Source organism: Canis aureus, chromosome 5, assembly GCF_053574225.1.
Source record: "Canis aureus isolate CA01 chromosome 5, VMU_Caureus_v.1.0, whole genome shotgun sequence".
Taxonomy (NCBI): Eukaryota; Metazoa; Chordata; class Mammalia; order Carnivora; family Canidae; genus Canis; species Canis aureus.
In genome coordinates this window covers 2,468,199-2,485,419 of record NC_135615.1, presented here as the reverse complement: position 1 = coordinate 2,485,419, position 17,221 = coordinate 2,468,199, and the positions used below count along the sequence as shown (strand labels likewise).

Here is a 17,221-nt window from a genome sequence, read left to right as displayed (position 1 = left end):
GGTGATGTTAACCTCAGAGCCCACGTTTGGAGGATTGCTGTTAAGTGTGCTTTGTTCCTCCTTGAGGCAGATTTGTTCCAAGCCCTTAGGAACACAGGTTCCTTATTCATATGTTTTTGTGAAGAATCTGACTTACGAGATTTGATCCATTCTAAAGAATGCCACATCCTGCTTTAAATCTTAGTGATGGAAATTGACCTATATTCTTTGCATATGCAGTAGATTGTTTATGTTTGTGACATATACATCTTTGCTTCATTGGAATATTTGGTCCTTCTATATTGTTTGTATATTATTAAAGTGGCTTTTTCAGGTACTCACCATCTTATATTTAAGCTTATAACAAGAGAGTAGAATGATTTTTTCCCAATTCTTAGCAGAAGAAATTTAGGCTCAGTGAACTGTTCAGGACACCTTGAGCTCACAAAGTGGTCTTTAGGTCTTACGGAGAAGGTCATAATTCCACCAGCACAGGTGGAGATGGGTGTCAATTGTTAGATGTATTTACGTACTATAGACATAAAAAGTACAGCTTAGCTCCAGCTTCCATTCTGGTAAAGCATGCTTTGTGCAGAGCAGCATCTCATAAAGAATTCTGAATTAAACCATAACTTAAATTGACTTCAACAGATACTGGCAGTCAAATTGAAAAAATAAGCAGCAAAATAAGTTTTTAAAAAAGCTTTTAATATACATATTTTTCCTCCAGTGGTTGCAATCTGACAGAACTTCATGGGAGGCACAGTGTAAAATGGCACAGAAATTTGGTCATTAGACAGAGCTGTCATCACAAATTATTTTGGTACAGGGTGAAAAGTTCTAGTTCATTTGGTACCCAGTTGGATGCAGGCCTTGGGCAAGTTGTTATAATTCCCCCATGCTGCTAATGGGCCTCCAGCACTGACTTCCCCTTGCCCCCTTTTCTCTCTAGCTGAAATCACCTGGGAGCCCCTCGGGCCCTGAGCTGCCCATTGAGACGGTATTGGATGATCGTGAACGGAGAATCTCCCATTCCCTCTACAGTGGCATTGAGGGGCTTGATGAATCACCCACAAGAAATGCTGCCCTCAGTAGGATAATGGGTGAGTCAGGTAAACTCTGTTTATCACATCTTATTTTTATGTTTTCCTGGTTCACTGGGAGGTTATCAATGTAATATTAATGTAAAGGAGGCCTGTGTTTTGAAGAGGAAAAAGAAAAGGTTCATTATAATCATCCAGGAAGTGTTAATGTGAAGAGAGTAAATTAATACATTGATTTTGTTAAGTGAATTTTAGATCCTGTAACATGGGGGTTGAGGGGCGAAAAGAAAAGGGGTCACATGGAAATATTTTCAGTGATCAAGATATTTTTAGCTTGTTTGAGAGAAGTGAAGCTAGGTTTTAGGAAAGTCAAAATCTATTGGTTTATGACAAGAAGGATTTCCAAGTTGTGTCTTTCACAGTAGCGCTGTTGAGAGGGAGAGGAACAAATGCATATACACATGTTTGCGTGCAGGTGAAATATTCACATTTATTTGGTTTATACTTAATAGGATGTTACCGTCTTTTAGTTGCATCTCTACTTTTTCAAAGTCCTCATTTTAAAATTTGGAAGCCAGTGTTTTGCATCCTTTGTTTGGCTCCCACACCATACTGTGTGCATGACCCCCAGTGGGTAGCAAGGTTATTAGCACGAGCTGTGCAGCAGTTCAGCCTTCTCCTCACAGACCCGGTTAATAAAGACCTGCTTTGCCACAGGAGTGCCTGGATTGACTGAGTTGCTCATCTTGGGATTAACTCGTGAGAGTTTTCAAATTTAAAACATCAGAAGCTGTTTTGATTAAAATAGCACCTGACATAAAACACTTTTATTGCCACTGTGTTTCTCAAGGCTCGAAAGTAAAACCCTAAATTTAACTCCATTTTGAAACATTTAATGAAGATTTAATACAATTCAAGTTTCCATTATGAAGTTTCATTGGAACAAAAGTGTATCTCATTCATCAGTGGACGTTTATGGAAAGCCTGCTATTAAGGAGACATTTGTGCGGATCCTTTTGCCGTAAATAGAAAAATGAGTGAGACCCAGTTGCTCAAAACTCTCTGCTGGGCATGACAGGAAAAACACATAAATGTGACTAGGAGAATTTTCTGGTTTTCTTTCAGTCCTTCTAGCTTTCAGGTTTGGAAAAAATGCTAAATTCTCCATTTCTTATTTTGTTGCACATAGAACTTAGACCTTCCAGCCCTCTGGTTTTACTTGGTCAGTAGTTTGCTCTTTGCCTGCTTGGCATAAATGAAGGAGGGGAAGGATGCTAAAACCACTGTACACCTGTTAGGTGATGCACATTGCACATAGTTCACCACAATAATCTTTGTTTCTGAATGATCTCTCTTCACTGCTGTTGCATTTTCCATACTTTCGTGGTATTGGTGTGAGACTTTATCTTTGTTAAATACTTTTTTCATAAATGAAAATGCAGACCCCTTGAGAGAGAAAGAGAGTACATGTGTCCCTGGATCTGTGTGCATACAAAGTGATACGCTGTAATTTCCCCTTTATTATAGGAACATAGGACTTGCCATACTGAATCAGACCATTGGTCCACCAGTTCCTGTAACCTGCGTCCTGCCTCCAATCCCTGATGCTTCAGAGGAAGGCGAAAAACTAAAACTAGAAAACCAAAAAACCCCAAAATTCACCTAGTGACCTTTTCAAGTGCTGTATATATGGGTTGAGGATTCCTTCATTCTCTTCGTAGTCTGTTGCCCTGGTTTTGTTAGCTGTGGCTTCGTCAGTCCACCTCAGTTTACATTACTGTTGCGTTCCTTTCCCTCTGCTGGAGATGTAATGGACTTTAAAGACATCACATGCTTTCCCCTGGGCAGCAACTTCTCTCCCAGCTATGTGCTTTGTGATGTACTGTGCATATGCCCTTTTGGGGCGGGGGTGAAAGACTCTACCCTTTGTCGGTAGGCCAAGTTAAGGTCGGATGACTTGGATATCTTCTTAACATAGTTTTTACATATTTTACTGGAAACTAGGGATCCTGTATAGTTTTACCTTGGGAAATGCATATGCTTAACCTAATCTGTATTGCGTTTTACAAATTTGAGAATTCCTCAAGTCTTTATCAGTTCCTCTTCTGTTGTCAGTGGCCCTAAGAAACAAATACTTTGCCTCATCAATTCCCACTTAGTTAGAAATCCTGCAAAAGATGTTAGCTTACAACAAAATACCAAGACAGAGTACCAAATATAGGATATTAGAGCCCTGAATTTCTGTTATCATAAATCAATAGCACTAGTATTTACTGATTTGCACGGTATCTAGGTATATCAAAGTCCCACAGATCTCATTTGGTTACTGAATGTCTTCTGTAGGTTTAGAATAATTCCTGTATAGGTACTAGTAGAGGTGGTCATATTTACTTTATTATAGGCTCTGATTCAAATAGAGCTTTGTATTGAAATTCCAGCTAAGTCTTCAAGAAATCACTAATTTTATGCAAACAGGGTGAATCTCCACCTAGAAAAATCCTCATGTGAGACTCTAGACCAAAAGGAGCTTTGAGGCTTTCTGACTCATTTCTATGGGAACAATCTCAGGAGAGAAGCTTCTAAAAAATAAATTAAAAAAGGAAGAGATGTTAGAATTGGCAGGATGTCAGGGGTCATTGGCTGCACTCCTCCAGTTAACAGATAAAGGAACATTGTCACAAGATCCCATGGTGATTTTTTGTTTTATGTTATTTTTGGTTATTTCCTGTTTCTAAAAGTAACTCTCTCTAAGGAATACTGAGACCACACAATAAGTATTATTGACACTCATTCTTCATTAACCTCAATTTATCCACATCTTTAAGCGAAAAGCATTAGATAGTCTCCAGAATCTTCCATTCTGGCAACCACTGTGTTCTAAAAATCAAGGAAGCTCATCTTTGAAAACAACTGTAGAAATCATCCACTCCAAAGGAATTATCTTCTGTTCAGAGGAATTAGGGACCAGAGAAATTAAGTGACAAGTCTGAAGCCACAAGGTTTCTGTATTTCTGAACCAGTTAGGATGTGTGTTTTCCCGAGTCATGAGTCCCACATTATTTCTGCCTGGGTCAGTCTCCCTAGCTTTTGATCAGGTCAACCAGAGTTGTGACCAAGGCAATATTTCTCCAGATGTCTTCTGGGCCGAAGTGCCATTAATCATTGATTTTAATCCTGGATATTCATCAAAAAGAAATCTCTAGAGAGCCTACCTAGGATTTCTTCATGTTAAAAGACTTAAAAAATACATTTATAAATTGCTGGACAGTCTTAACTAATAATCATAAAACAGTAACAGGCATGGCTAACTTAACCAACACGTTCCCTAAAATACATCCCAAATCGACATTTGGGAACATGGAACCTTAATTTTTTTTTTTTCCAAATTTTAATCTGAAGAGATTTTCTGTTTAAAGCAAAACCCAAATCTGATGTATTCATTTTAGAGTTTAACCACAGTAGTTTTTTGTATTCAGACATTTGTGGTGAGTTTAAAAAATAATTATGTTCAGCGTATTTTTATCTTGTTAGAAATTCAGCATTGAAAAATGGAACATTAATGTTTTTATTGTGAGTCGAATCACTGGAAAACTTTTCATCTGTTTCTGGTGTCATGAATGGTATTGCCTTCTATGTAAATGTACCAATGAATAAATATTTAGTAAACAATCATTTTGTATCTCCTTGTTTTACTCCTCTATAAGATTGGTTTAATTTTTAGTTTGTAGTTTGTGGGTTAACTAGTTGAGGAAGGAAGGATTTTTGTTCATCAAAACATAGATCAAAGGCTTTTCAGGTCACCCTTGGAAGGTTTCACATTTACGATGTGCCAGGTACTGGCACACATCATTAAGAGGTATTGTCTAGATGGAGTTTGGTAGATCATGGAGTGAGGTAATTTAGTTGTCCATTAACTCCCAGTATATTCCTGCATCTAGATTCAAAAACTATAATTCTTGGCAAGCATGTTAAGAAGTGGGAGGCTGATGAAAAATGTGAATTTAGCCCTAAGAATCATGGGTGAGAGGAAAAAGCTAAATTGTTTTCTTACTATTAGAATTTCTTCCCATTTATATATAAAATTTTGGATCACTTCAGGTACAATATTTTTACTCAACACAGCATATTATAAAGAAGGGATTGTCATATGAAGAACCATTCAATGTTCCATATTGCTTATTAGAGTGTCTCAGAATATATTATGTAAAGAGTTTTAGTTCTTGTGTTTAAAAGCAAATACACTATAATTATATTGTAATTTTTCCTTCCAGTAAATTTTGCCTTTGTGAGGACTTGGCATTTAATGCTGTGACATGTGCCTTGTCAGTGGTGACCTGTCAGGGGTAACTCTGGTTTTGTCATTCTGTACACTTTTTGGTCAAAAAGTATGTCTTAAGGAGGAAATATTTCTTTTTTTTTTTTTTTTTTTTTTTTTTTTTAGGAGGAAATATTTCTTTTGGTAATAGGCCGAGAACATCCAGCCTTCTTTATGAATGATATTTTTTTGGACAGGTTTCTGTCTTGCACAAATGCCCTAAAATTCAAGTAGCAGTAAATGAATGATTTGGATTCAGGAGAGAGAAACTATTAAGTTTAGATTTGATTTGCTTTATACTCATGAGCATTCATAAAAAGTTGCTAGTAGTCAGTTTGTCAAAATGAATGCATTTCAAATCAAAATAGTGTTTTTCTTGCTAAAACACTATGTTGATGTTTCAGTGGACATATAATATTTCTGTAATAATGTTGGCACTAAATAACAAATGCCTTTGAAATGTCTAGCATGTCTTCTTTTATGGCTTGTCTTGAAAAGATACATATCAACTTAATTTTTGTTCCTTTGTCGAATGTCTAGCATAATATGGATTTTACAAACCCTTCAAGTCTATATATGCCATCCCGTAATTGCTAAAATAGTCTTAAAACAAAAAGTCATCATTTACACATTTTTATGAATGTTTATTTTAAAAATTAGATCTTAAGACTGATGTTAAAATGTTAAAAAACTCCCCACATGTTTCTGTGGTGCTATTTTAAAAAGTGGTGTATAACAAAGTGAAAGAGCACCCTCTGTAAAGTGTAAAATGGTGCTAGTATGGGGAAAGGATAGCAATCCATTTTATTTGGGTAGGGGCCAGGAGAGCTGGCTTACCAGATTTGAATATTGGACCTAAAATGAGACTGTTCCCACCCTGCTATAAGGTGACGGAAAATTGTCACTTCTTGCTTTGTCAAGAGAGCCAGGCCAGTGGGCCTTCGTCATACTCTGGTGTATATTTCTGTGAGTGTAGACTCTCTTGATGTATCCACTTGGACCAAAGCCTTGTCCAGCGAGTTCTTACTCAGAAGTATGGTGTGAGATTTGACGAGGGAGCCAGAAGAAGTATGTTTTCTTTCAGGAGGAAAATGACATTATTTGGACTCCAGCTTTATCTTTAAGGATTCAGGGATTGAACCATAATTTTGTCCCAAGAACCATAAATGTATCATACTCATCCATGCACCTGAGCCAATTATCCTGAAAGAAACTCATCAGTATAGACAGTTGTGAGTCCTTCCTTACCAAGAACACTAAATCCAGATTGAATAAATAAAAGTGTATAGACTGCACTGTTTTAGCCTGAAAGCCTTTGGACAGTGAGATACTATCTTTCAAGATCACTCTCACCATTTCCCACGTACAAGGGCTCTATTCTGCATGTGCTCTTGGGTGTCCCCTGAGTGCATGGAGAGCTTTTCTCCATCATGAATTTAATGATGTTGCTGCCAATGTGTAAAATCAGTGTCATCATTTCTCCTAGCAGAGAAGATCATATTCATCATTCAAAGCCCACTGTGATGTTTACTTTTGTTAGGGTCCCCAGCATCTGCAGCTTCCAGCTACGCAGGCCGTTACCAGTCCTAGTGAGGGCCACAGTACTTCTAGCACATCCTTCATGGCACCAGTTAATTATCACTGTGTATGTCTGTCTCTTTCTCTAGGGTGTGAGCAGAGGTTTAAATCTTTCTTACATCCTTACTACGTGCTATGTGCCCAGCGATTGAGTGGGTGAATGATTGATGTAAGTCTGCAGGGCTTCCCTATAAATTTCCTGGTAAATTTTTCAAAGGACTTTCTTTCACAACTTAGAATCTGTGTAGCATTTTCACATTAGAAGATGTTTGGGAGATCATCTGTAGCTTTAGGCAACTTGAACCCAGTGAATTTAAACACTGTGCTGAGCAAGAGCTACATAGCTGCCATATTAGAGACGGGGACAGACTCGAGAACGCCACTTGCCATTTACTTGTGAAAAATAAGTTACTGTCATTCTGTTTTATTCCACCAGGTTGAGCAGATGTTTGGAAATTTAGACTTTTTCCTAATGTTGTAAAGTACTACCATTAATACACGTAGCACTTAGATCGATATCTAGAATTTCTCTTACTTTTTTTCCCACTGGGCAGGTAAATACCAGCTGTCTCCCACAGTGAACATGCCCCAAGATGACACTGTCATTATAGAAGATGACAGGTTGCCAGTGCTTCCTCCACATCTCTCTGACCAGTCGTCTTCCAGCTCCCATGATGACGTGGGGTTCGTGACAACTGACACTGGCACATGGTCTAAGGCTGCAATCAATGATTCTGCAGACTGGTAAGATCGCACACCAGGCTTGGAAAACATTAGTTAATTGCAGTCACCTTCATTTTATGTTTAAATGGTCTATCCTTAAGCACAGTTAATTTTTTTTATAGCAATGTTCTGTTTTCATGGTTTTAATACTCTTAACTATCACTATTTAATACTCTTAACAAAAGTTTTCCCCCACCCCCATAAACTTGCCCCATTGTTTTAGCATTTCCAGGGCTGTACTTATTAACTCAGCCAAATCTACAACAAAACTATCACTAACTAAAAAGACCTGCTCACTTGTGAAGTTCTGCTGTTACTTTAGATGTTTTATTTTGAAGAATTTTTTTTTTATTAAATCAGGTCTAAGCAAATTTCCGAGATGACTAAAAGTTTATAATAATTAGATAACTTTGGCCAAATTAATACCTGCTATGCTCTGGGATGGGAGAAGGCTTTGGAAAGGTTTTCGTTTTTTGTTTTTTTTTGTTAAAGTGCTGTAACCCTGCCATTTAAGATGCTTCCTGCTTTTTTCTAACATTGTGACTTTTGGGGCAGCCTAATACTGTTTCTTTCACCTGAATCTTCCAAAATAGAAGAAAGTATTTGATATCATTGAGCCAATTCATGGCCTGTGAGTGTGGATCTGTGAATTAATTTGCATGCCTCATAATTACACACATCCATAATCCAAAAGGCAAATCCCTCCTAGGGATGACCTTGTGAGGCTGTAGTGATAATTAACATAAGCCACGTGAAGCACTATACCAGAATTTTCTTATTGCCCTTCCTCTGGGTTGTTCTGTGAATACATCAGCAAAATGATATTTAAATGTTACAGCATTGTTTCTTTCATCACTTACCTGTTCTCTTTTCTACTCTTACCCAGAGTTGTGTCAGCATTCTGTATTATCTAGGAGAAGTCTGGGGGCCTATTGTTGATTTGTATTAACGTTTAAGTTAGTGATCTTAGCAAAGTCACCCTCTCTCCAGCCATCTTCCCCTGCTCCTTCTAAAACCATACAAACATCTAGCATGTGTACCTGTGGATTCCTTAGATGTTCTCTTGGGATAGTCTCACCTGTTATTGGGATCCTTGAAAAGTCCATCTCTGTCTTCTTTTTCCTTTTTTTAAAAAAACTCTTTTATTGAAAACACAGGTTTTAGAAACAGAGCTACACTCCAGCCTGTGTGAGAATAGCATATCCATGAATAAGGTTTTTGGTTCAACATAGAGGGGGAGACTGCAATAAAGAGCAAAATCTCATTTGAAAACTGCAGATGCTGTTGCATTTACAGCTACAGTTTGTATCTCTCTCCAAGAGTGACAGCAACAACAGGGAGAGTAAGGATTAGATATTGGCAGTATTCAACTTAGGGGCTGAAGTCTTTGAATCTCTACCATGATGAGGACTGTGAAGATGCCATAGTAGTCGACCTGTTTGGGGTGTTCTAAAGCACTGTATCAGTAAAAATAAATAAGTAGCTATCAGGAATAGATTGTGGCATTAATTTACCTAAGGGCATTCATAAACTGGGGAAGAGTTCCATGATTTTGCTGTGGGGAATGTGGAGCAAGGAAAAGAATATGAATGAAGGGTTATCCAAACAAGAATGGCAGCTGTTCCGAATCACAGCAGAAAATGTAAGCTTTTCCAGCCTGACAATATCTCCCTAATCCTTGATGAAAATGTTATGAAAACAAAAGGGCAATAAGACAGGATTAATAACTGGAATTTTAATAACATTGGGGGGTCAGGATATGGTTACATTCTTTAAAGAATCCGCTGTCAGTTTTGCAATCGAACTTAAGTATTCTAATGTACTGTTTATTGTGTCTGAAATTAGTTTAATGGGCTTATTGATAGGGAAGAATTAATTATGTCATAGTTTAAGAATATTTAGTTATTTTAAGACTCTTATTAACTCACAAACTCATTTGACTTTTTAAATTGTTTACAGTTCACAGCACAGTTGTGGAAGGTAAATACATCAAATGGCTAAACTTTTGTTAACGAATAGAATATACTTTTTTCAACCCATTAATTGACTTAGGGAACATTAGTAATATTTTTAAGGAGAAACAAGGTAAAACAGCAGATTCTCTGATCTTAGTGACAACATAATTCCAAGGATATGACATTAGTTTAAAAAACATGTCAATATGTGGTTTTCAGGTAACATTGGCACCAACAATTTGTATTTCTTTGAAAAGGCTCTTACCACTAATTTCTCTTAAAAAATGTATTTCATGAGAAGAATAATTGAAGAGATCAGTATCCAATATATGAAAGAATTATCCTTATTGAAAATATATAATTTACAGTTTGCTGTTGCAAAGTTGGGTCATAGTTCTTATCATATGGGTTTTTAGCTTTCATTTCTAGGATGCATTTTTCAGTTGGAGTGTATGCATTTTTCAGTTTTCAGTTTCAGTGTAAGCATAATGTAGTAAGCACTGTAGTATCTGAATACTACTATATAAGCATAATACGCAAGCAGGTGGTAAGGCGAGGCAAACTGGGTACCGAGCATACAAAATATAAAGAACAAGTCCCTCTCAGGCATGGCCTATGAACTTGCATGACCGTGAGAGTGAGTGCTTCCTCAAATTCGGAGTTATTGGCACCCACCTTGTCTCATTGTTGGGGCCCTGCTCTGTACCCGCTGGGAAAGATTGGGAAGGGCTCTTTAGTTCCCCTGTGTGGTTGTTAAGGACCTGATTTCTGTTACCATAACTTTGTATTACGTTGATTATTTGAGATAGACAGTCTTTGTGGGGTCATAATAACTTACTATGTCTCGTGGTTTGTAGTTTACAAAGGGCTTTCATATCATGTCCTTGAATTCTCTCATTGTCAGATGGGTGAGGCAGCTGTTCTGTTTAATGAGCATGCTAATCCACGTGTTCCGTCACATTTCAGTCACTTATCCTGAGGGCAAAGCAGTTCCGTAGATTTTTTTTTTTTTTTTTTTACAATTTTTGGTTTAGCTCTTCTCTACGAGCCAAATATCATTTCATGCACGGTAAACTGCAGCTACAGTTTTGATGTATAGCTGAACCAGATCACTCTCCTTTATCAGATGGTAATTCTCTACAGCCATAAAGGTTAGAGAAGTTTGCTTCCATCAGAAGCATAAGGAGGGCGATCGTAAACTCAGTTGACCTGGTGGAAGTGGTTCCTCACCGTCTGGGATGTTTAGTTAGCTGTGGAGGGATTTTCTCCTCCCTGGCTGGATAGGGGAGGTGGCTGGGTGCTGATACAGGAGAGCAATGTATTTACTCAGTGAGCCCAGCACTGAGAAAAACCATTTTTATTGTATGGACTATACTCAGAACACTTAGTACTTTTTAAAGTATTCACAGATTTTTACAAATAGGAATGATTCTGTGTCATCGTTTGCCACTGCCCCTGTGAAAACTCTTCCAGTGGTATCCTCTTACCAGTGATTTGCCATGTGCTTCATCATCTCTGATTGCACTACTGTGTTGGTGTCACTGAAATCAAATGTCATCTAGTCTTAGTCTCCCCCAGTACCCATCACTCTCCCGTCTCTGCATCCACTGCATTGGCTTGGTGATTCTGGGGTAGTATTTTTTTTTTTTTTTTAGGAACTTGTAGAGAACAGAGAATCTTTTCGTTTTTATGTTTTTAACTTTGGTATCTAGGACAACACCTTAATCAGAATAGGTTCTAATAAAGATTTGTTGAGTTGGTTTCTTGTCAGTTGAATAAATATTGCTGAGAAACTGCATCCTCATGAAAGTACATGCCACAAAGGTGTTTTTTCTTCTTTTCTAAAACATGGGACAAAGGATATAGAAGAAGACCAGACAAATTCTTTTTTAGAACTTCTATTTGATTGTAATCTATATAGTCACTTGTTTGCTACCAATATTTGTATTCACATATATGAACGTTTTTCTCTAATATTCAATCCTCCCAATGTCTAAAAGACATCAGCCTTATTATTATTTTTTTAAAGTGTTTATTTTAGAGAGAGATTGGACCTCTGTGAGCAGGGTGGTGGGGGAGAAGGAGACAGAGGGAGAGGGACAAGCAGACTCCCCACTGAGTGCAGAGCCCAAGGTGGGGTTTGACTTCATGACCCTGAGATCATGACGTGAGCCAAAACCAAGAGTCAGATGCCTAACCGAATGAGCCACCCAGCACCCTCATCAGCTTTATTTTTGATAATCGCTTAGAAATAGTGATGTATTGGAGAACAGAATGAGGAGGAGAGAACTCACATGGAGGAATGTGAGTTTAGAATTTTCTAAATGTAAATTCAGTTTGTATTTTCTCATCACCTCGTATTCAGCCATTTTTTTTAATGGCCTGTATTTGTGTTAGTTTCAGCGCTTCTGAGGAATACACACATACATACCTTCACACACACACAGAGGCATGTATGATCTTTCCTAAGGTTGGACGTCCTCGATTTTTAGTAAATATTTTTATGTTTATCTTTCTCTTCACACCAGCTCTTTGAGTCCAGATGTCGATCCAGTTCTTGCTTTTCAACGAGAAGGATTTGGACGCCAGAGTATGTCAGAAAAACGCACAAAGCAATTTTCAGATGCCAGTCAATTGGATTTCGTTAAAACGCGAAAATCAAAAAGCATGGATTTAGGTAGTGAGTACAATCTCCATGAATCTTTATCTAAATAAGGTTTAGATGCTTTCAGATTAAAATTGATAGTCCCAAACACATATCTGTTTACCTTAAGCAGTAGAGAAAATAAATGTGAAATGTGGCAATTTGGCAAAAATTAGTTTTTCTCCGAGTTTGAGATAACCATATTTCTCATAAGTGGCATGTTTACCTAATGTGCAATATGTTAATATATATGTTTCCTGATGATAAAAGAAACAAACACATGCATATCATGCTATATTCCTGCATCTTTATTTGAAAGATGAAATGTTTTCACATTTTGGCTGTTTAAAACCAATTTTTTGAAATAGTATTTGGTTGGCTGTAGGATTCTTGAACTAGAAGGAAAAGTTTGGAGAGAAACCATTATCTCAATCCATGTGTAGAATTTGGTTACTTCATGATATCTTCGTTTCATTGCTATTCTTTAAAGTTTACTTAATAGAAACTCTTATGTGTTAATAATTAAGGCATGTAATTGAAGTAATAATTTGATAGAATATTTATTGTAGAAAGTATTTGGGAGCAAATGGAAGGAGGAAAATAACATAGTTGTTCAATCAAACACCAATCAGGTAGTGTCTCTTTTTAAATCAAAATCCACCAAAAAGCAAACAAAAAAGTAAAATAATTAATTATATCTATAAATTGATCAAATGATTTTAAAAACCCTTGTTAATCAACTGTAACTTATTTATGCTGTTCTCTGGTGGCTGTTTGTACTTTAAGACTAAAAGCATTAATTTATCACATGCATAAAAGAAAAATTTGGCGATGCATTGCCTTGGCTAATTATGATACGCTAACTTATAAATAACACACGTGTCTGTGAAATGAAATGACTGGCATTTTGCATGGAGACACTGCTTTTTCCCCCTTTTTTGATTATGAATGTTTGCTTGATGTTTCATATTTTTGCATGAAATGTTATCTAAGAATGATCACCTAACTGAAAAGATCCGGGAATGGTTGAAGCATGTTGGGCTATGGGGACTAACTGCACTAACCAGTATACATTTACCTTTTAACAGTAGCTGACGAGACTAAACTCAATACAGTGGATGACCAGAAAGCAGGTAAGAATGGACAGTTAGACCGTTGCCGTAGAAACTGTGGTCCAAGGAGATGATCATAATTCTAGAGCTGCCAATCATATTGCATGTAAACATAAATATTCCAATCTTGTGTAGATTCATTGTAGGAAATCAAATTGTATAAGAAAAGAAAAATTTTGTTAGGAATTTATTGGTGTAGTACATACTAAGCGCAAATACAATTTAGTGTTTCAAAAATGCTAAAACAACCTAGATTTTAATTGTATTTGCATAGGGATGTCTTGTTGCAATTAAATAAAAATCAAAATCCTGAGAACAAGATCTCTTCTAGGAGATTCTTAAGTGTTTGAGTCATTTACTAGATTCCTTGCTTGATGTCCAATGATCCTCAAAGTGGTGATTTTGATCTGAAGGATAATAGCATAAATTTAATATTTTTCACTGAAGGATAGCATCCAATATTGCTGTCTTTAGCTGCTCAGAAAACCTGAGTTCTTCATATATAAGAATTAGCTCATAGTTGTCTGATACTGAGTTAGACTATATAATACAGCTTCTCGACCTTGTGAACCTATTTTAAAGTTTTTTGTTTTTTAACTCATTAGGGCTTCCTTCTAAAATGCTGCCTAGATCATTCTATAGCATCAATAGATTATGTTGAACTGGGTTTTTCATTATATTAAAATTTACTTTTTATGTTATTTTATGAAAATTATCACAGGAAAGTGTTCATGTGTAATTAAAGTAATGTGCTTTGTAAATGGCGCATTTATAATGAATGATTTATTATTGTAAGTTTGGAATACTGTTTTAATTATTCTAGATCCAGTATGATGTAGTCATATCACTTAGCACTAATTAGCTTCAATTCACCTTTTTAACCTGCAGTAGTAAATAGTTTTAGCCTGCTTGAAAAATGTGTATCTATCTATATACATATGTAAAGATTATTGTGGATATGGTTGGAGTCTTCACATTCTGTAGAGTAAAAGATAGATTGTAAAAATTACATCCAATAAATCATAGGATTAACTGTAGTGCAAGGCAATTAACTATAGTTTCAGCCCTTTTTATGTAGTTATTGCTCCAATCAAACATGAAATTCACTGAAATTCTGAAACAGGGCTAAAGAAAATTATTTGATAGTTCATATATGTAAATTAGTAATTAGCTTTGGAGTTAATAGTCTTCAGTACTTTTAAAGAAGTAAGCCCTGTCCAAGTTAATGTTTATAAAAAAGAACATGACTTTATATGCTATTGCCAGTCAGGTAAAGTCGGGAAAATATTTAATTTGACAAACTCACTTTTACTAAAAGGAAAAGAGCACTATTGCAATTAAAAAAACAATACTGTCGATATCTAGAGTTTAATTGAACACATAGAATAACTTTCATAGAAGGCAGATTTGATAATCTAATTGAATCTTGTGCTTTTATTGTTTTAAAATGTTAGATCATAGATAAAAAGAGCTTTTTCCTTTTTTTCTTTTATTTCCCCCACTATGTGACATCGATCCTACCAAAGTAAACTAGAAAACCTTGGGACACTAAATTATTAGCTAGACATCAAAGTACCTTCTGGTCTGTTGGTCTTAAATCTAAAGGAATAAAGTGTATTCTAGATCCTTTCCACGCTGCAATATTGGACAATGAACAGATTTTCAGTTATTTTTCTCTCTTCACTTCACTTGAATTGCTAAGTTGATCATGATTTTACAGTGCAGTCCAAATGTTTTTGGTAGAGCCACAGTGGCATTTCAGCAAAGATCATCTGTCTAGCCATAAGCCTTTCATAATGAAAATTGAATTCCATTTCCTTTTGCCCTTGCAAAAGACATCCTTTTTTTTTTTTTTTTGGCAAGAGAGGTATCAGTAGGCAGGAGTAGGAAAATAGGGATAGGGAAAATAGTATGATTATGATTTTTCCCTTTATTTATGGATCTAAGGATCTGTGATGATATTTGGGAGGTAAATTTTCTTTGTGAAAGAAAAGAGTGTGTAAGAAGAGAATTGGGTTTCTAACAGTTTAATCCTTGAATATGAAAAATGAGCTAAGTATCCTAATGACTTGAAAGATTTACAAAGAGCTTTAGAATATTATTTTAAAATCAAAAGATGTTGATTTTTTGCGTGTGTAAATAAGACTAATTTTTTTGCCCATACTTTATAAAGAGAAAGGCGTTTTTAATTTTCATCCCTAGTAAATGCTGTGTATCATGTCAGAGTTCTCAGTAACCCTCATTCAGGAATCTTAACATTTTACTTAAGAAAACCTTTGTTTAAAGCTTGACAAATAATGTACTAGAATGTATCATATCCATGTTACAAATTCAAAATCTCTTTCTGTAAAGGACCAGCTAGTAAATAATGTAGGCCTTGCAGACCAAACAGTCCCTGTAACAATGACTTAATTCTGATGTAGCATGAAAGCAGCCATAGAATATATATAAACAAAGGACATTCCAGATTTGGCTAATGGTTGGCTGATCCCTCTTATAGATTCACAAATTACAAATTTTGACCTTTTTGTATAACTTTTTACTATGAAGATTATTCAACCATACATAAATACAGAAGCAATAATTCATTGATTTCCTATATACACCATACACACCATGGCCAAAATGTCATACTGCAGTGTTACAATTCCAGAGAGAAAAGTAGATAGGTAAGCCTTAAAGTATGCTTACAAAATATCTATTGCTTTTTTATATTTTCCTCATTTTTTTTTCACCAGATTTGCCTTTGTTTATGTAGACATAGACGTTTACTTTAATGAATACTCCTCCTATTTCTGGATTTCATTATTAAAATGTTTAGTGCTCTGAGTACATTAAGTCAAATCTAGCTAACTTTTCATAAAGAAAAACTTAATATACCTAAGTGATGTTTTTATGAAAATCTCTACCGGAAGCATGAAATCTTTATTGGAGAAATATAGATAGATATGACTATACACACACACACATATATATACATACACATGTCTTTTGTGCTCCCCCAAAAGTGCCAATATTTGCCTTAAAGTGTTTATAGAACTCAAAATGCAGCTGGTAGGTTATGGAAATTGATACACATGAGTTACTCCAAAAAAGATTTTCCCAGTGCTAATTTTAGGAAATATAAAGTCACTGTCCCTGCCTGCAAGTGATCTGTTCCTGTTTTCTTTGACTCCTTGATTTCTTACTTTTTGTTTAGTTCTGGAACAAAATTCATTTTCCTTCCTGTGACATGACTTTTATGGGTATTTAGAACATGAACTTATCAAAAATTATAGTGCTATCTAGAGGAAAAGATTGATCATCCTGGAAGGAAACTTTTTCATGTGAATTTTTGTCATAAAATAATCAAATATATATAATTCTGCACTGAGAAAGTTCAATAAATCATCTTTTTCTCCCAAGCATGATAATTGATGGGATATTATTTCATTAGAATCATCTGTCTGCCTTTCTGCCTATGTTACATTTTTGACATATTTATTCTAACTTAAAAACTGCTACCCCACTGTGAAAATTAGGTGAAAGATGTAATGTAAATGAATCTTAAAGAAGTAATTCTTGTTTTGACTCTCAGTTTACCTTTTATTCTGTTTTCTACCGTGAGCCATGCCAAGCCCACGTCATAATTATTTGCCTTCTAGGTGATAGCATATCAAGGCTACTGCTTAATTATTGATTAACATAGGGGCTGATGACCCCATGCATAGATAAATAACCTGTTCTCTTCGATCTTCCCGTTTTTTCATACCTGACTTTTTAACAGTGTAAGTGACAAGCTAGTTCAGAAACCTGGGTTTCCCAGGTGCTGGTGCAGAGCTGGTGTTTTGGTCATCGAGAGGCCGACTTCACGCACTGCTGAGTGCTGAGTC

At 36.0% G+C, this 17,221-nt stretch overlaps 1 protein-coding gene across 26 annotated transcripts in view; it reads left to right on the top strand.

The window, feature by feature from the left end:
* The window catches only part of PARD3 (par-3 family cell polarity regulator), a 648,392-nt gene that overhangs the window by 424,550 nt on the left and 206,621 nt on the right, over positions 1-17,221 (top strand). For 10 of the 26 annotated variants that reach the window (XM_077896592.1, XM_077896589.1, XM_077896584.1 and 7 more), the window contains 4 exons: positions 932-1,091; positions 7,470-7,659; positions 12,122-12,273; positions 13,326-13,370. In XM_077896592.1, coding sequence (XP_077752718.1) covers positions 932-1,091; positions 7,470-7,659; positions 12,122-12,273; positions 13,326-13,370 — 547 coding nt within the window. The remainder of the gene's footprint in view (positions 1-931; positions 1,092-7,469; positions 7,660-12,121; positions 12,274-13,325; positions 13,371-17,221) is intronic. The other 16 variants (XM_077896595.1, XM_077896593.1, XM_077896590.1 and 13 more) reach the window with 8 other exon arrangements.